We start from the raw sequence: 20,398 nt of genomic DNA on the forward strand, positions 1-20,398 counted from the left end.
TTTACTTAAAAATAATATTTTCAAACTTCACTTTATTTAATAACATGTATCTTAAAAAATTAAACAAAAATTATTAAGAATCTAATAAATAATATAAATAAATTAAGATTCTTTGAAGAAAAAAAATCAAAAACTCATATCTTAACAAATAAAAAAATAATTAAAAATTCAATAAAAATATCAAATTATTTTTTAAAAAACTTATAAATTAAACCAAAAAAAATATTATATTTACTTAAACAAATCAACATTTCTTTATAAAAATAAAATATACTCAAGTTTGTTCCATAAAATTTAGTTTTTACTATTGAATTTCTTTATATCTAAATGAGTTTTCTCATAAAAATACATAATTTTTATATCGCATAATTAGTTTTAAAATTTTAATTTATTTTTTAATTTTCTTAATCATTCAAAATGACTTTTATTAAGATCTAAATTAATTTTTAAGATTTACTAAAAAATATCAAATCTTTCTTATTTTTATTTCGAGGTGGTACGATTTGATAGTTGTCAAAATTTAGTAAGCAAAGTTACTAAAAAATATTAAATCTTTCTTATTTTTATTTCGAGCTGGTACGATTTGATAGTTGTCAAAATTTAGTAAGCAAAGTTACTAATTGACAAAGACACGTCATCATTTTAACGAGATAATGAGACAGAACCTAACAGAAGGACTAAATTTTTGTAAATGTAAAAATTCAAAACAAACCATATATTTTAAGGGTCAAAAATAGACAAAATTACTAATTTTTTTTTTTATTAGTTATTTTTCTTAAGGTGTTTTAATAATTAGGAATTTAGGAGGGCTTACTTGAATCCTTCCTCTTGGCGCCATAGATTGTAGAGTGAGTGCACATTTCTCTCTCGTTCGAAGCCCTAGTCACTTTCTTCCTTCCTTCCTTCCTTCGGTTCTTCAATTGACAATCCTTACATGCTCAATCATGAAGCCAATCACCAATTTGGTTATCTTCCCCGTTTGATCCTGTTGGTTCAGAGGTTAGGCTGCTCATTGGCAAGGCTTTCAACTCCCTAAAATGGCTACCCAATTATGTTCTTTCGGCGAAATATTATCGGTCAAGTCGGACGGCAATATTAATGGTGTTCTCCCATCTGATGAGCTTGACCATGTGCCACTGATACATCGCCGGTCCTTGCTACTCGCAAATAAGTCTCCGAATTGTAATACTGAACCTAGCGCCGTTGAAAGTGGAACCGGAAAGCTATTGATGTGAGCTTTCAATTGCAAAGTTCAAATTTTGCTCATTTTACTCGAGATTCTCAAGAGCTGAAATTATTTTTCTTTGGGTGATATATGCAGGTCCCGTATACTAATTAAAGAAGAAGACGAGAGCTGTGATTCACTGGTAATTCATACTTACTTTGTGTTGCCTTTTCCTTTCTTGCTGTAGTGTGCTGTTGTATGTGCGTGTGTTTTCCCTTTCTCAAATATTGAGACCGTTGATGCAGTTTCCGAGAGATTAAAAGTGGAATATATATTGTAAATTGTTGTAATTCAAGAACACATTAATTCAACATGAACAACACCAATTCAAAACAACAAACATCATAAAAGAATGAAACTTAAAACAAGAAATCAAGAACAGATTTTTATCCAGGTTCGGCCAAAAATCAATGCCTACTTCCTGCTACCCCCTTTGGTATTCATTCCATTCATTTGGTTCAGAGTTACAATCAACATCAAGTTAGATACACAGCCTCAGAGTTTGTACAAGAGACAACCCGATTCTCTCACTCAAGCACTCCAAGAAACTCGACTTGGACAGTGCCTTTTCTTCAACTTTCCACTCTGTTTTTCACTCTCCAATCAGATCACTCACTCTCTGATTTTTCTCTCTTAATCTCTTAATGAGTTCACATGCCTTTATATATAGGCTTACAAGATGGAAAAACATAACAACTAACTAACCTAACTACCCAACAGTGAGGACTGTGAACATAACAGAAAAAACTAACTTTCCAACAAACTTGGAACTTGACAAAGGTCAACCTGTTTACTTGCTTGGATTACAAAAACCTACAAATTCCACCTTAATCCAAACACAGTAAACAAGATGAGAAAGACCATAGGGGGTATACCAGTCATCTTAGGTAGAAGTTATGTTAAGCAAATCCAAGCAATGCTTGAATTTGCTAACAGATAAGACCTTGGTGCCTGCATCTGCAGGGTTTTCTTCATTGGGAATCTTTTCCAGTTCAACTTCTCCTTCTTCTACCTTGTCTCTGATCCAAAACAATCTAACATCGATGTGTTTTGACCTCTCATGGTAGACTGGATTCTGTCAAAGATGAATTGCAGACTGACTGTCTGAAAATACAGTCACTTTTATAGGCTTCATTTGAATTTCACTCAAAATTCCTTTTAGCCATACTGCCTCCTTAAAGGCTTCAGTAGTGGCCATGAACTCAGCTTCAGTTGTTGATAAGGCTACTACTGGTTGGAGCTGAACTTTCCAACTGATGCAACATTCATTTAATTGAAAGCAGTAGCTGGTTATAGACTTTCTAGTGTCTCTGTTGCTGGCATAGTCAGCATCAACAAAACCTTCTAGTTTCATCTTAGAACCAGTTTTGTTGAACTTTAAACCATAACTTGCAGTGCCTTTTAGATATCTTAATAGCCACTTTAGTCCTTTCCAATGCTCTTCTCCAGGATTGGACATGAATCTACTTAAAACACTCACTGCATAGGCTATATCTGGCCTCGTGCTTATCATGGTGTACATGACACTACCAATAGCTTCAGCATATGGCACCTCTTTCATTTCTTTTTGTTCTTTGTCAGTCTTAGGAGACTGATCAGTAGATAGAATGAAATGGCCAGCAAGAGGCACATTAACCTCTTTAGAGTCTGACATTTTAAATTTCTGCATTAATTTTTCAATGTAGGGACTTTGAGACAGTGTTAGTTTCTTGTTCTTCTTGTCTCTTGTGATGTCAATGCCAAGTATTCTTCTTGCTGGTCCCAAATCTTTCATATCAAACTCCCCATGAAGTACTTCCTTTAGCTTAGTTATTTGACTTGAATCCTTTCCCATTATAAGCATATCATCAACATAGATGAGTAAGAAAGTAGCTTCTTCAGTTTCAGAACCTTTAAAGTAAAGACAAGTATCATACTTTGATCTGGTATATCCAACTTTAGTCACTACAGAGTTGAATCTTTTATACCATTGTCTAGGAGATTGCTTTAATCCATACAAGGATTTTTTCAGTAAGCAAACCAGTTCTCCTTTATCAGATTCCACCTCGAATCCTTCAGGCTGTGTCATGTATATTGTTTCTTCAAGCTGTCCATTTAAAAATGCTGTCTTTACATCCATTTGCTCGATTTCCCAGTCATTCTGAACTGCAAGGGCAAGCATCATTCTGATGGTCTTCATTTTAACCACAGGTGAGAAAATCTCTGAGTAATCCACTCCTTCAACTTGTGTGAACCCTTTTGCTACAAGCCTAGCCTTGTATATTGTTTCTTCTTTCTCTGTAATGCCAGGTTTGTGTCTATAAACCCATTTGCAGCCTATTACTTTCTGCCCTTCTGGTTTTATAATCACTATCCAAGTTTTATTTTTCCTTAGTGAAACCATCTCTTCAGACATAGCCTTGTTCCATTTCTTAGCATCTTTCCCTGATATAGCTTCCTTGTAAGTTCTTGGAACTGTTTCTGCTTGCTCAGTGACAACAGCCAGTGCATAAGCAATAATGTCAGCTTCTGCAAATCTAACTGGAGGCTTGATTTCTCTTCTGGTTCTGTCCCTAGCAAATTGATAATCTTCTAGATTTTCATCTTGAGAATCACTTTCAGCTTCAGAGTTCTTCTCAGTTTCTGTTTGAGTTTGTTCAGGTTCCACCTCAATTTGCACACTGATTTTTGACTTGATTTCATTTCCTGCAGCATCAGAAAAACTACCTTTCTCATTTCTTTTAAAAGGAAAATCAAGTTCATTGAAAATAACATCCCTACTTATGATTACTTTGTTATCTTCAGTTGACAATAGCCTATATCCTTTAATGCCATTTGGATATCCCAAGAAAACACATTTAACAGACCTCTTCCCTAGTTTGTCTTCAACTTTGTGTGCATAGGCTGCACAACCAAAAATTTTTAAATGAGTTAGGGAAGGAGGCTTACCTTTCCATAGTTCTTCAGGAGTCTTTGCATCAAGTTTTCTGTTTGGACTTCTGTTAATGAGATAGCAGGCTGTGTGTAATGCCTCTCCCCAATATTTCTTGTTCATTCCAGCCTCTAGTAGCAAACATCTAACCTTATTTAGCAAGGTTCTGTTCATTCTTTCAGCAATTCCATTTTGCTGAGGAGTCTTTATCACAGTTCTATGCCTTTCTATTCCACACTTCAAACAAAGCTCATTAAATTCATCATTAACAAATTCAAGACCATTATCAGTCCTTAGCACCTTAATCTTTGAATTTGTTTGAGTTTCTACAAGTGTTTTCCAGTTTTTCAAAGCTTCCAAGCAATCATTTTTATGTTTCAAGAGAAAAATCCAGACCTTTCTACTATAGTCATCAACAATGGACATGAAATATTGATTACCTCCAATTGTTTTGATCCTACTAGCTCCCCAAAGATCTGAGTGTATGTATTCAAGTACTCCTTTGGCTCTGTAGTTGCTGTTTGAAAATTTTATTCTGTGTTGTTTTCCCTGCACACAGATTTCACAAAATGGTAAGCTTGCATGTGAGTAATTATTTATTAGACCTTGCTTTGACAATTCTACCAATCCTTGTTCACCAATGTGTCCCATTCGAGCATGCCAAAGTTGAGTTTCAGACACATTTTTGTTCACTGTTGCAGCATAGGCAGACATGATTGTTTGGCCATTCAAGAAATACAATCCATGCCTTTTGGTGCCTTTTAATATCAGCATAGAACCTCTAGTTATTCTCATGACTCCATTGCTTGTTTTGTATTCACATCCCTCATCATCAAGGGTTCCAAGAGATATTAGGTTTCTTTTTAAATCTGGTATGTGCCTGACTTTGGTGAGAGTCTTCACAGTACCATCAAAACTTCTAATGGCAATGGATCCAATTCCAGTTACTTGACATTTGTGATCATTTCCCATAACTACACTTCCTCCATTAATTTCCTCATAATCAATGAACCAATCCTTGTTAGGACTCATGTGGTATGTACATCCACTGTCTAAGATCCATTCATCACAGTTCTTTTGCTGCAGAATGTTGCAGGCATCACCATTTTTCTGACTAGTGTAGCAGTCATTTATCACAGCAAACAGATCACCATCTGAACTATATGTCTCATCTACTACAGCATTTGAGTCATTTGACTTCTCTTCTTCATCCTTCTGTCTCTTTTTCTTGTTCTTGATTTCCCAGCAATTCTTGATCAGATGACCAATTTTGCCACAGTGGTGACATTTTCTTGTCTCCTTAGGTCTAGACTTGGATCTTGAGTGACCTCTAAACTTTGAATTGTGCCTTCTTGGATTTCTTCCTCTGGTGAATAGGCTTTCTTCTTGTCTTGTCTCTTGTCTAGCAGCCTTTTGCCAATTCAGTTCAGCATCTCTGGTCCTGAGAGTGCTCATGACATCTTCCAAGGTTAGTGTGTCTCGACTGTACATTATCACAGTCCTCATCTCCTTGAATTGATCTGGAAGGCCATTCAATATAATCACAGCTTGATCTTCTTCCTTAATTGTTTCACCCATATTAGTAAGAGACAATACAATTCTATTTAACTCATCAAGATTTTGTTCTAAAGAGTTAACAGGATTCATTTTAAAACCATAGAACTTCCCTTTCAGAAACATCTTTGTTGCAGTCGATTTGGCCATGTAGAGATGATTTAGTTTAGTCCAAATTCCTAGTGCAGTCTTTTCTCCAATAACTTGCCTTAGTACATTATCGGCTAGGTTCATGATAAGTGCTGATCTAGCTTGTTTCATCACAGTTTCTGAGTCTTCTTTCTTGACTCCATCCGATCCTTTTTCTGGTTTTTCATCCTTTTCAGTCCGATCTTCAATGGCTGAATCTAATCTCTGATAGATTAATATAGCCATCATCTTCTCTTTCCACAAACTGAAGTCTCCAGTCCCATCAAATCTCTCCAGGTCAAATCTTGCTGATGATGAAGCCATTGCAGCCAGCTTCTTTGAGTTCTTGAATTCTTGGTGTTCTTTAGATGTTGAATCTTAGAGATCTTCTTCTCCTTCCTACAAAACCGTAGCTCTGATACCACTGTTGTAATTCAACAACACATTAATTCAACATGAACAACACCAATTCAAAACAACAAACATCATAAAAGAATGAAACTTAAAACAAGAAATCAAGAACAGATTTTTATCCAGGTTCGGCCAAAAATCAATGCCTACTTCCTGCCACCCCCTTTGGTATTCATTCCATTCATTTGGTTCAGAGTTACAATCAACATCAAGTTAGATACACAGCCTCAGAGTTTGTGCAAGAGGCAACCCGATTCTCTCACTCAAGCACTCCAAGAAACTCGACTTGGACAGTGCCTTTTCTTCAACTTTCCACTCTGTTTTTCACTCTCCAATCAGATCACTCACTCTCTGATTTTTCTCTCTTAATCTCTTAATGAGTTCACATGCCTTTATATATAGGCTTACAAGATGGAAAAACATAACAACTAACTAACCTAACTACCCAACAGTGAGGACTGTGAACATAACAGAAAAAACTAACTTTCCAACAAACTTGGAACTTGACAAAGGTCAAGCTGTTTACTTGCTTGGATTACAAAAACCTACATAAATATTTCTGATTTGTTAGTGAATTGAAAGTCTGGAGTTCCATTAGATTCAAAACTGCGCTAAATTGGAAGTTGGAACCAGGTTTCTGAACTCTTTTTGTCTATTTTTTTGGAGGCTGCAGGGTTCTGTGAAGGTGTTTCGGTTAGATGGGTTTGGGAAAGTGATATCTGAATCTTTTTTGTGCAATTTAAATCGCAGAACCTGACATAAATAGTCTTGAAAAATGGGATCAGAGCCTTTTATTTTTGTTTGTTGATTATCATTTATCTACTTTTCATCATATTCTTTTAATTGGAAAATCTCTCGTCCACCAAAAATTATGATAGGTGTACTCGATAACTTCTTCTTTCAAAGATCAATTCTAATGGAAGGAGACTTTAGTTATGCGTTCACTAAGTCATTATATTTTATTCAAGAAAAAATTGTGGCTTCTGATCAGTTATTTCTTCATTGAATTTTCTCGGTCAATTTTTAGAGTACTAATGCTAAATCTTGGATCTTCATAAAAAAAAAAAAAAAAAAAAGAAAAGAAAAGGAAAAAGCAAAAGCTAAATCTTGAATGATATCACTTTCATCAGTGAATGTAAAATAGCTATCTTGCTCAAATTATAGCTAAAAGTGATAAAAAAAAAGCATTTATGAGAGTAGCTAAATGGGATATGTATATTATTTTTACCTTTGAGCTATTTTAGCTCATGCCATCACCACATACCTCTAAGGAGAGAGAAGGGTGGTAAACATCTTTTTTTAATATATTTTTAGCCCACTTTGGTGACTTTAGCTCATTTTATAAATACATAAAAGGGATTGTATTAAAAATATAATATTTAAATAAATAAAGAAAAATATAGAGATGGTGTAATGTAAAAGTGCTACGTAAAATAAATAAAGTGAGATTTGGGCAAATTTTAGTGTTTTGTTCAACATTATTGCTAGATAGGTGTAGATAATTTTTTTGACGAGGTAGAGAAATTTCATATTGATCCAATTTGGGGGTAAAAATATCATGTTTTGGGTAGTTTTGTGGGTGGATAATTAAAGGGTCTAGGCTTAGTGTTTTCAAATTTTTAAGCAATTGAGTTTTTTTAATTACTTATATAATTGTCTTCTGTGCTTTTTGTCTACTGTGATGTTTCTTTACTACTAATAGTCTCTGTCTCTCTCTTCTAGTCTTGTGATCCTCTTAAAATTTGTTATATAAAAAAATTCTGCAGTTCTGTTTTGAAGATTTAGTCTGTCTCAAGGTCTTCTCAGGCAATTGATCATGTTTCAACCAAAATGTGATTATCTGCTAGAAAGAGTAAATGCTCCATTTTCTTTATTTGATTTGCAGAAGTTGGATTACAAATAATTTAAAAGAATAAACTGAACCTTGTACTGGAACCAAACCAGAAAAACCCAATTTGTGTAAGAACTGATTAATGGTGTCAGATTTTTGTATGTGTCACATACTTTGATTTGAAATCTTTGTGATAGTTTCGTTGGGGAATTACTGGTCTGTTAAGCTTCTTGGCAGTAAAAACTTTTCCTGTGTAGTAGACTTCTTCATGACCTCTCTAAATAGTATACATATATGTATTTTTCTTATAATTCTTATATTTAATTTTTTAATGAAAGTTGATGAATGTTAGTACACCTGTTTGATAAATTTTTTGGTTTTATTGCTAGGAAGCATTGTTTTAAACATTTTGAAAGAGAAATTAAATTCCTTTTGAATTTCGGAAGAAAATAATTTTTTGTAAGTAATAAAATTTATGTTTCACATTTTCATGAAATATTAATGATTAGGAAGAAAACTATTTATGCTTTTGTCCATTGGCTGTGCTCTACTGAAATTTTATGTACTAATAATTTTGCAATTTGCCTCAAGATTAATTTGCTGTGTGGCTCTGCATATATTTCTGTAGTTATATACATGTAAACGTTTTTCTTAACTACAAAGTAAAAAATTATGGAATCACTAATTGGCCATTAATGCTTGTTCCTAAATTGAGGAAATCTAATATTTATGCAGGAAAGCATTATAAAAATCACTACAAAAAGTTTTTGTAATAGTTGTTTCTTGCTGTCTCTGCCTTCTTTGTTAATGGAATTTATACTTTTTGTAGGACGTTCTTCCTACATCTGCATTGCCTCCCAAACAAGTAGTGCATGAATATTTTGCTCAACATCAAAATCATGCTGTTAAAGATTGTGAGCAAGTTCATTGTAAAGTATCATGCAATAGAGTTGTGGAAAATTCTGTACTTGTTCCTACTTTAGAAATTGAAAATTCTATTCAAGAAGTTGGAACTTCCCGAGATTGTTTGATTGAGAATTCAGAGCAAATAAAATGTACAGTTTCTAATGGTGATGTTCCTCAAGTAAAGGTTGAATCCCATATTAGCAGTTTTCCGGCAATTTCAACTCTTTCAGAAGTTCCTGCAGTAGCACACTCGGGAAGCTCTTGCAACTTGTTGCACTCAATGGGAGGTTGTATACAAAACTCTTCTTCTGCTGATGTCCCAACAATTAAGGTGAGAAGTGAGGTCTCATGTTTTTATCCTATCATATTTTGTCTGTCAATTATGCTCTCTGCTGAAATGTTATGTACTAAATATCTGTTATTATCATCAAAATTGATTTGTTGAGTGGTGCTGAAGACATATATGCTTAGTTATAAGTGTAAAGGTTATTGCGACAACAAAGCAAAGAATTATGAAATCACTAATTGGCCATTAGCGCTTGTTTTTGTAGTGGGAAAATAAAAATATTTAAGCAAGAAAGCAATATGATCACTATTACAGGTTTCAAATGTATGGAATTAGTTGTAATTGTTGTTTTTGCTTTCTTATTAGTGGAATTTGTAATTTTTGTAGGATGTTCTTCCTACATCTGCTTGGTCTCCCAGACAAATAGTACTTGCAGTTTTTGCAAAAAAACAAAATAAAGAGTGTGAGCAAGTTCATTGTAAAGTATCAAGCCATAGAATTGTGGAAAAATCTGTACTTGATCCTTGTTCAGAAAATGGAAATTGTATTTTAGATACAGGAATCTCTGGAGATTGTTTCAATGATAGTCTGGAGCAAATAAAATGTACAGTATCTAATGGTGATGTTGCTGAAGTAGGGAAGCTTGCTGCCAATGTCAGTTGCTATCCGGCAATTTCAACACTTTCAGATGTTCCTGCAGTAGCAGCACACATGGGAAATTCTGACAACATGTTGCACTCAATGGGAGGTTGTTTACGAAACTCCTCTGTTGCTGATTTACCCCCTGTTCAGGTGAAAAGTGAGATCTCCGATCTCATTGATGATGATTGTTTAGACCACATTGTGTTGAAAGAGAGGCAGAGGATGCTGCTTTCAAGGTGCTATTTGTTTATTGTATCATTACTCTTATGGCCAAGTATGTGATTGTCTTAGCAAATATTTGAGAAACAAATGCTTTCCTACCAGGATTGCTCCCTATTTTGTTATAATTTATAAGTTTTAGTTGGAGAAGGAAATTATAGTTTATTTGTACATAAAAAAGCCTTATTTTCCTATTTATTCTTTTAGTGGGGGAATGAAAAGAAATTATAATTATTAGCTATTGTTGTTATTTAAGTTTTAGTAGGAGAAGGAAATTATAGTTTATTTGTACATAAAAAAAAAACCTTATTCTCCTATTTAGTCTTTTAGTGGGGGAATGAAAAGAAATTATAATTATTAATGCTATTGTTGTTATTTATGGAAATGAGTTGTATGTGTGCTTTGGAAAGCAATAAAAGAATTTCCAAATTTTGAAGGAGATATGTGCTCTGTTTAGGACAATTTATGTTTTGGGTGCCTCTGTGGGTACTCTCAATTGTGAAGAGTTTGTTTATTTCTTGAATTATTAAGGGGTTGAGATGATCTACTGCAATGGGTTTTTCTGTAGTTAGATTTTCCTTTTTCGTCAATAATATTTACATTTCGTATTTAAAAATATTTTTTTTCCCGCATTATTTTGCAGGAAACTGTTGCGAATGACAAAACCAGCACTTGAGGTAATTTATTCATTTAAATGCACATAGTTTAATAATTTTTTTATACATTATCTGAACCTGTGGTCATTGTTTTAGTTTACAGCTAAACACATTGAAGAATCATATTGATTTTCACGACAGCATTTTCTAAATGAAAATGTTCATTAGTGTTGCTTTTGTCTCTAAGTCTCTAAAAATGGTGATATTTACTAGTTAATACATCCTGGGATATTAAAGAAAATTTGTCCCCCTTTTGTTCTTTTTATGTTTTGGGTATTCATGGCAACTTTTATCATCAAGTGTACACCATGCATTAAATTTCCTTATCTGATAACCCTTCAATTCCATTATTTACTAATTAAGAGATGTAATAGTATGAAGTTTACTTCCTCTCCGAGCTTAAATTTTATCAATCTGATTTTTTTTTTTCAAAGTATTAATGGTAAATTCTCTGCCTCATGCTTTTGGGTAATTTCCCTGCATATAGAATTACATCAGTTTCTTTCTTGTTTTGTTTGTTTTGAATTTAGTATACTTTTTGGCAGAAATTTAGGCGATGGTTAGCATTTGTTATTAAAATTGATTCTAATTTGTGTATTTTAGATTAGTTTGGAAGCTTCATCAGGAAATGGTATACAACAGTGTGATGAGAAGCAAAAGGAACAAACTCCTGATGTTATTGGTGTTTCATTAACTGCTAAAAGTGAGTCCATTGATATTCCTGAAAGGAGCCTCTTAATTTGTGTAGAACTTTAGTATATAATTATCAATTGATATCATTGTCGATTCTTCTTAAGAACTTATTGACACTCAATTAATTGTGTATAATTAATTAGCAGTAGTGATATTTCAGATTATGACAAGACATATTCATCTACGGAGTTCATTTCATGTGAAAGACAGGATAATATGCTTGTTTACACAAATGACATTAGTAGTTCATCTTTATCGACCTCGCTCAAAATCAAAGATGAGCCTCATGATGACAATAACTGTCAAAACTTGGAGGGCAATGCTTGTGATACTTTTTCCTTTAACATGCCTGGGGTAAAAGCTGAAGTGGAAATCTCAAATGAAGATGATGAAGATGAAAGAGACCATATTTGTCTAGGAGATCGTACAAAGTTGCTGAAGTTAAAAGATGATTATGAGATAAAATCTGTGCCTTTTGCCACTGAGGGTAGCCCTATAGCAGCGGATTCTGCAAAGCCATTCAGCATCAATCGTATTCGAAAAAGGAAAAAGACTGCTACGTAAAATATTTATCTTATATATATTATTTGTACTAATATTGTTTAATGTTCAATATAAATAATAATTTTATCAAGAGCCAATCTTATGATTTTGTTTGTGAAACTAATTGTAGTGATTCAGCTGAAACAGCGCTGGAGGAAGATGCTCCTGGACTCCTCCAGGTACTTAGTACTGGTACTATTGCTCTTTCGAAGTTGGTACAAAATTAGTGAAATTTTATTTGTGCAGGTGTTAATTGAGAAAGGAATATCAACAGATGAGATCAAACTCTATGGGCAGATGGAGAGTGATGAAGCTCTCGACGAGTCTTCTAGTGAAAGTTTTTCGGAGCTTGAATCAGTGATAATGAAGGTTATAAATATTTATTTCATGATGTTTGCTGCATTATTATGTTTTCATGTTTCTTACCTTTTGTGCAACATAGTTTATGTAATTTATTTCAACAAAGACCTTTTGGAAGTTTCTATATAGTGTTAGAAAAGGTTCATGTTAGGCCTCAAATTAGCCTAAACATGTCACTCCATAGGCAACGTTAATTAGGATTATGGTACCTGAGTTGTCTAAGTACTTTGTTGCTGGGATGTAATGTTCTTAAGTGAGATGTCAAATACTTAGATTTCTACTGGTTGGCCAGTTAGGAGTCTTTCCTAGTCTAGCCTATAAATTCTCACTTATGGGGTGATGGATGAGTATTGTGTGATTGTTTAGAGTACAAGATTACTCAAGGAGTTTTGTCAAGTTTTTTATTTTTTTTTTTTGAATAACTTGGGATTTTGTATCATTCCTTGAATTTTTAGTGCCTATCAAATTGGTGTTAGAGCGTTTTCCTTTGTAGATGGCTATTTGCAAGAACGAGTCTTGAATGTTAGAATCTTTGGATGAGGTCACAACTACTTATGAAATTAGTACAAAAATGACTTCCTTGAAGTAAAGGAAGAGATGGCAAGCAAGAAGATTTGATCAAAAGGTTGAACTGATGCTCAAGAACCACACCAAAGGCCTAACTTCTATTCAGACTTTGGCAATAAGATGCCAATAAAAGGCTTCCAATCTTGCCACAAATTTTCTCTACAATTTTACCTATTATCTATGTAATTCATTAATGCCCCTAGGTTGAGGTACATCACAAGCGGAACATGGGAAGAGTGTGTGGACAATGACATCAATATTGGCTATGACAAAAGTTGTGGGAACTCTAGTAGCAAACGGTGAAACACATGACGGGTTCAGTCGTCGAATTTCTAGGCGCACCAATGGATTTGGTGGTGGAAGTCGACGTCTTGGTGATGGCCATCTGGAAGCAAAGGCGACATATGGGAATCTATTGCAGCGAGAAAAGCTTGCAAAAAATAGTTTTTGTTTTTGGGCGTGCTCTTTACTTGCATAAGAAAAATCCAAGTTTTAATGGGGTCATTTCATCTTTTACCTAATGGATTTTGATAGAGGGATTGAAAAATTGTCAAGAAACCAATAAAGGGAAGACATGGGTTATTTGATTATCGATGGGGTTATTGCCCACTCTCAAACACACCACTGGTGGAAGGTTACAATAGGTGAGAGCTGGGTTTTTGACAAAGAACGATAGCAAAAGCTTTTGCTTTTGATAGTTGGGGCTGGTCACTTTTCCCATGAATTTGGGTGGGTTGTTCTTTCTGGAGGATACGAGGTCATGAGGATATTCCCACTTGTTGACTCCATAAAAAACAATATTATTGTTGGAGAAAGATTTTGGAGCTCATTTATGAACGAAGTTAGTGGCGCTGCGTGGGAGGCATAAATTTGTGTTGGTGCTTAATTTTACATTTCAAGAACCAACTGCTCTATATTGCATTGGAGAATACAATAGTGCTAGGTTGGGTTTCGTTTTTTTATTTTTATATATATATATATATATATATATATATACCCAACTTAAAGAAGGAAATACACCCAACCACTTGAGGAGTGGTTTTGGATTGAAGTGACGCATTACAGGATGTTGCATATTGTTTACAATGAGCAACTAAGATGAATGTTCAATTGGGCAAGAGGTGCTTCACCAAATGGTTATGACATCTTCATTCAAATGCCAACTACCGATGCGTTGGCAATGTACTAGCTAGCGTAGGAGCAATTTTCAGATTGTCACCTTGTGGACAAGGTGGCGTTAGGCCTCAAATTAGCCTAAACATGTCACTCCACAAGCAAAGTTAATTAGGATTATGGTAGTCGAGTTGTCAAGTGTTTAGTTGCAGAGATGTAATGTTTTTGAGTGGGATGTTAATTACTTAGATTTCTATTGGTTGGCTAGTTAGGAGTTTGTTAGTCTAACCACAAAGTTTCTCGAATGACTTGGGATTTTGTATTATCCCTTGCTCTTATCAATTAAAAGCCTTTCATAGTTATTTTAAAAAAAAAATGAATTGTGCACTAGTGCCTATTAGTTTAGCTGTCTTTATACGTGGCATTTATTTTAGTCGTATTAGAATGTTGAGGTACGTAGTTTGCATTTCTACTTTCTTTCATGTTTCGAAGCCCTTGAAAAATGAGATTCTTATCCTTACTCGATTTCTAGGTTTTTGATACAGTATGTGGCTACGTGCCATGCAATATATTATATCTTGATTTGTTGCATTATTATGCTTTAATGTTTCTTGCCTTTTGTGCAACGTAGTTTTCATGTTTTGATAGAGACCTTTCGGAAGTTGTCTTTATAGTATTAGAAAAGGTGTAGTTGCCTTTATACTTGGCATTTGTCTTAGTTGAATAATGTTGAGGTACGTAGTCTGCATTAATACTTTCTTTCATGCTTGGATGCCTTTGAAAATGAGGTTCTTATCCTTACCAGATTTCTAGGTCTTTAAGATAGTATGTACTCTCCAAATTATTGATTATGTAATTGTGGATGCATTAACTTAAAATTAGGTTCATATCTTAACTATGGGTGGTCTTGTATGCAATAAATTGGTCATTATCTGGATTCACTGTAAATAATTGGTGCCTACAGTGACAGAAAGAATAGTTGAAAGCTTTTCACTGCACTTACGATAGGTGATAACTAAGTCATTTAGTAATGTTTGCTTTGCTTAGCTTTAAAAGTCATGGCATACTTATTTTGGGAATAATAGTGTCATTTGGTTTAGCCATCTCAACTACAAGGATGGGTCACACTTTTATATATGGTTCCTTTCAAATTTATCTCAACTTATTCTTTTCCTTTTTGAGTTTTAGTTGAAGAGTTGTACTTGCAACAGTTTTTACTTGGCCAGTCAATACATCTAGCATGGCTTTCATTTTACTTTCTAAATTTTTTGAACAGATTTTCACTCAGCGCCATTCATTTTTCAAGTTAGCTCCTATACGTTACACAAAGGGGTCAAGAACTAGTTATTGCCTGGCTTGTTTACTATCACTCGTAGAGCAGGTACTAGATTCTGCTAACCTATTGATATCATATAATGCTTGCCTTGATCAATAATTTGCCTGCTCGAATTATGACTGTTTTTAGTGAACTAAATTTTCATGTCAATAGACAAGGTATTTGCAATTTCGCAAATGGCCGGTGGAATGGGGTTGGTGTCGAGACCTACAATCATTTATTTTTGTGTTCAAGGGACACAACAGGTGCGTGTTTTGCAGCATTGATTGCATCTAAAAATTGATTGCTTGCCGACTAGGAGTGCATGATCTTTACATTTATACGTGATTGCAGAATCGTGCTAGAGCGTCCTGAATATGGCTACGCGACATACTTTTTTGAGCTAGTAGACTCTTTATCCATTGATTGGCAGATCAAGCGACTAGTTACTGCCATGAAGCTTACAACCTGTAGCAGGATTTCTCTTATTGAGAACAAAGCATTAGTGGTAATTATTTTGCTTTGTCTTTTTAGTTATTGCTGGCAATGTGATAGCACTAAATTATTTTCTTAATTGGTATGTCTGCATTTGTTTTTGTATCTCAAGTTTCTTGAACCTTAAGAATGGTTTGGAATGACTTTTCATGTTTTGCAAACTGTTTGTGTAGGACAATTTAGGATTTCATTAACAATTCTGGCTATGAAATTCAGATTACTCGGAAAAAGTAAAACTATGATTGTGCTTATTGTTTTCAGTTATTATTTTTTATAAATGGACAAAGGTCACTTGTCTAAGACTTAACTTCTCCCAAATTTATTAGGGAGCCTCACTTATGGCAGAGGAAAGCCGTGGTAGCATGATAAACATGAAAATCAAAAGCATAAAAACAGGATAAAACACAAACTCTGATACTTTTAGGCCCATTCTATATCCCCAAACCAAGGCACTAATACAAAATAGACCCCCATTCCCTTGTTAGGTCTTGAAAAGATAGCCCCTCAAAGCTTTTTGTTGACCCATATTGAAGTCCAAACTTTAATCTTCTCCCAAAGGACATCAACTTCGTCATCTATGCTTTCAAAAATCCCACTATTTCTTTCTAGCCAAATAGCCAAAATGTCTGTCCATAATCTAGAACTCCTCTTATCCCCTATAATTTTACATAATATCAGTTGGCTACATGTTTGGGGCATACACCAATGGATCCCAAACTCCCCCCAAATCTGGTTTCCAACGTCTCGAGTCCTCTATAAGATTAAAAACTGGTTTCTGTTCCAGAATGCTCAACAATTCCAACAAGTTTGTCAATTACATTCCTTTGAAAATAAAGGCTCCACTCAGAATCGAAAATAGACGAACCTTCATTTATCACCATCACTTGCCTTGTGCTTTTATTTTTAGCCAAAGAAATTCTAGCCAAGTTAGGAAGCAAATCCTTGAGTGCGATATCCCCTACCTATTTGTCTTCCCAAAATCTAATTCTCTCACCATTTCCAATTATGAGCTGAACCAAGTTTAGAAAGTCATCATGCAGGCCAGCAATACCTTTTCAAGGGCCTTTATATGGCACTTTCCCTTTCTAGTGTCCCAATAATTAGTATCTTCATTTTTACTTTTTATTACTTTATGCCACAATGATTCAGTTTTCCAACTAGAATCTTCACAACCATTTCATAAGAATTGTAATGTTGTGTTTTTCCAAACTACCTATTCCCAATCCCCATGGAGGCGAGATTTACATAATATGTCCCAAGCCACCAAATGTCTTGTTCCAGAAAAATCACCCTCTTCCCAAAAGAAATCCTTCATTAACTTTTCTAAAGTGAGTGTAACTGCCTTTTTATTCACGTAAAATGAATGTCACATTATTCAATTTTATAGATATTCACCATTGAGCTGATCAAGTGAATTGTTGGTCTCTAACATTACCTCAAGGCCAAACATTCACCTTGTCCTCAAGGTGAAAATTTGGTAATTGTCCTTGTATCATTTGAAAATCTTCCCATGTATACCCAGTTCAGGTAATGATCTCCACTCGATTAGCCCATCGAGTTCTCGTCTCTCCATTGATATTTTGGCACACATCTAAGAGTTTCCAGACCCTACTACCAACTATAGGTCAACAAGGAGTTGTTTAGGAATTTTAGATAAAAAATTGCTCATTCTGTAGGCTCTTCTCAGCTGTGAAATGTGGAGCACGAATGGATAGAACTAGTAGCTTGTAATTCTAGTTTGCAAGCTACATATACAACCCTTGCCAATATCTCATATGGGCACCTTGCTGCAAGTTTTTCAGATTCCTTTGTCCTCAACTCTTTTGCCTATATGGTCTTAGGTTGTGGAAAACTAAATTTGGAGCGACTTTAACAAGTGCACGCGAAGTTCATCTAGTTCTTGGCCTTATCTTTCAACAATGTGTCCATAGCTGAATACGGTTTCGATAGTATTAAGAGGGAGCAGGGGAGGGTTTTATCCATATAGAGATTAAATAGTGTACATTGTGTTGCTAAATGTTCAAAGTATTATACCAATATTCTGCACGGTAATCATTAATACCAATACGATCGGATTGTGATTAGATTCAATCCTTATGTAAAGGAAAATAATTTGTTCCACGTGTTGGTGAATAAGGATCTGCCCAATCTACAACAAATAGGTCGTTGCCTTAAGTCAAACCATGCGAATCACGGGTTATTCAATCTAGGATCGATTAGTTCAGCTCCTTTTATCATCTCAACAAATAGTTTCATGATACTAAAATTTTTGGCCTTACTAATCTTTCCATACTTCATACAACAGCTCCATCTTCTCCTCTAATGCCTCTACCTAAGTTTGAACCATTTTGGTAGTGGATTGTTGTATAGGGACAATGGTTTTATTAATCAAAAAGTAACCTAGAAGAGTCCATGGTAAAACTAGGGTGTTTGGGAGCATAGCCTCTCCCAAATCCGACCACATACAACCATACATTTCAACAACCGCTAACATTTTACAGCCATGCCTTACATACATACCTTCCCTCCATTAGTTAATAACCGAAATTACACATCAGCCTTATTTTTCAGTTATTTTGTATGCAACATATATGTAATAAGGGGTTTATTAGCGCCTTGATGTTGATGTAATGAAGTTAATGAGCTTCATAGTTTGGCATTTGTTGTCATAGATTATGGTATTTTGCTATATGTAGTTATTAGACGAGCATAGAAGGCTTGCTTATATTTATTATGCTGTATCTGTTTTTGGAGGATGTCTCTACTAGTTTAAATTTCAATTTTGACTTTATCATTCGAGTTTATCTCCAAGCATGGCTGTATTTACATAAATGACAATAAATACAAAATAGATTTTTTGTTGTTTCCTCTCTTAAAACTTGCTAATCCCTGGTAAAGGTTGGAAAGGACTTGACTCAAGGTGAGGCGAAGGTACTAATCGAATATGGTTGGATACCAAATAGTGGGTTCGGAACAATGCTCAATTACCGCGACAGAGTAGTGCACGACAGGAAGAACGAGAAGGACACCTCAGAGTGGAGATCCAAAATAGGGAAGTTGCTTATGGATGGTTACAATGGTGGAATCTTGGTGGCAACTAGTATCCCAGAAGAAGTCGAGTCTAAAGATTCTCAAAGCCCAGAAGTCAAGCTGGAGCCTTTCTGATTCTGAAAATGTAAACATACCAACTCAACTTGTATAGAAAGATCAAGTAGTTGTTTGTTACTTACGGATGACTTTAGTGTAGGTACATACTGAGTACTTTAGTGCATACTGAGGAATCAGTAAACAGAAAAGTAAGATGGACAGAAGAAAAGCAAACATGTAGACTGTATATAGTGTAGTTTGTCGTTTATCTTCTTGTCAAGTCCACAAGTAAACAAAATACGATGAGTCTTTCTTGGGATGGTGGACGTCCATAGCATTTGTCTAATTATTATGTACTTGTCTTTATTTTGGAGGATTTTTGTCGGGAACTTTTTTTAAAAAAAAGAAAAAAAAGAAAGAAAAGAAAAGTTGTCTACATAGGATTGGTAAAATTCACATTAACTATCTTATGTATATTATGTTTAATTAATTTTAATTATGATTATGTTGAATTTATTCAAGTCACGATTTCTTGTTAAAGTTTAACCCATTTTCTGACTTTGTGGTGAAGTCTTCACAAATAAACACACAGAAAAATTAAATTTTGACAGATTCATTGTTTCATTAAGTTATTTCACAATTGATTTGACTCTAGCATTTTTACTTAGATAATAGTTTTGCCCAACTGTTAGACTTTGGCCTATTGTTTAACCAGTAAATAAAAATTGTTCATTAAGCAAAGAAATAAAATAAAATTGTTCTCCTTTACAATAAAAAACAAAATTCAGAAATGAAAAAAGAATATTAAAACTAGGGGTGATCATAAGATACCAATTTAATCTGCATAATTTAATTCACAAAGTGCGAATATTTGCACTTGTACAGAATAGATTGGAAAATTTAAAATCCGTATAAGAATATGAAAAAAATAGTAATTTAAAAATTTAATAAATATGATATAAATATATTACAAAATATAGTAGATTAAATGTATATATTTCATTAAAAAATAATTTAAAATATATAATTTTTTTTCTTGCTTTAAATTGATTATTTTTTATTTTATTTATTTTAATTTGTTGTTAGAGTGTTTTATTTTGTTGTTAGTTATGTTATGTGATTTTTTTTTTTAATAAATATTAAATAAGTCAATATTAAAAGTAATCAATTCAAAGTAACTTTAGATTGGATTTGAATTACTACGTACGTAGATTAGATTGGATCTAAAATATAAATGGGCTATTTACACAAATATGGGAAAATGAACATATGTTTTGATATATATGACATAAAAACTTAATTACCCTAAATATGACATATTTTCAAAAAAACTTACAAATATGGGAAAAAGTCATGAGGAATACCATAAAAAACTTTAAATTTGTGTTTCTTTTTATTTTCTTTTTATTTTTTTTTTAAAATAAAACACTAAAATAAATAAAAAAATGATCTCAA

At 33.9% G+C, this 20,398-nt stretch overlaps 1 protein-coding gene across 4 annotated transcripts; it reads left to right on the forward strand.

The window, feature by feature from the left end:
* Window positions 1-797: 797 nt before the first annotated feature.
* LOC115722279 (uncharacterized) lies at window positions 798-19,468 on the forward strand. 4 transcript variants are annotated; one of them, XM_061103844.1, is made up of 13 exons: window positions 801-1,231; window positions 1,322-1,367; window positions 8,891-9,305; window positions 9,891-10,131; window positions 10,758-10,791; window positions 11,374-11,473; window positions 11,624-12,023; window positions 12,137-12,185; window positions 12,253-12,375; window positions 15,323-15,427; window positions 15,536-15,627; window positions 15,716-15,869; window positions 18,755-19,468. In XM_061103844.1, the coding sequence occupies exons 1-13, from the start codon at window positions 1,038-1,040 to the stop codon at window positions 19,019-19,021; spliced, it is 2,220 nt and encodes a 739-aa protein (XP_060959827.1). In that variant the 5' UTR covers window positions 801-1,037; the 3' UTR covers window positions 19,022-19,468. The 4 variants fall into 4 exon arrangements, with proteins under 4 accessions (XP_030507305.2, XP_060959827.1, XP_030507303.2 ...); XM_030651443.2 differs by having other exon boundaries at window positions 8,891-9,298; window positions 9,641-10,131; XM_030651444.2 differs by lacking the exons at window positions 801-1,231; window positions 1,322-1,367 and adding an exon at window positions 7,997-8,082 and having other exon boundaries at window positions 8,891-9,298; window positions 9,641-10,131.
* Window positions 19,469-20,398: the final 930 nt, after the last annotated feature.

This window comes from Cannabis sativa, chromosome 9, assembly GCF_029168945.1.
Source record: "Cannabis sativa cultivar Pink pepper isolate KNU-18-1 chromosome 9, ASM2916894v1, whole genome shotgun sequence".
NCBI classification, from domain to species: domain Eukaryota; kingdom Viridiplantae; phylum Streptophyta; class Magnoliopsida; order Rosales; family Cannabaceae; genus Cannabis; species Cannabis sativa.

Excerpts from the sequence above, each read along its gene's own strand:
- LOC115722279 (XM_030651443.2), top strand. The coding sequence starts at position 1,038 with ATGGCTACCCAATTATGTTCTTTCGGCGAAATATTATCGGTCAAGTCG. Across the intron at positions 12,024-12,136 it reads AAAAGGAAAAAGACTGCTAC|TGATTCAGCTGAAACAGCGC; the intron begins GTAAAATATTTA and ends AACTAATTGTAG. Across the intron at positions 15,870-18,754 it reads TTGAGAACAAAGCATTAGTG|GTTGGAAAGGACTTGACTCA; the intron begins GTAATTATTTTG and ends TCCCTGGTAAAG.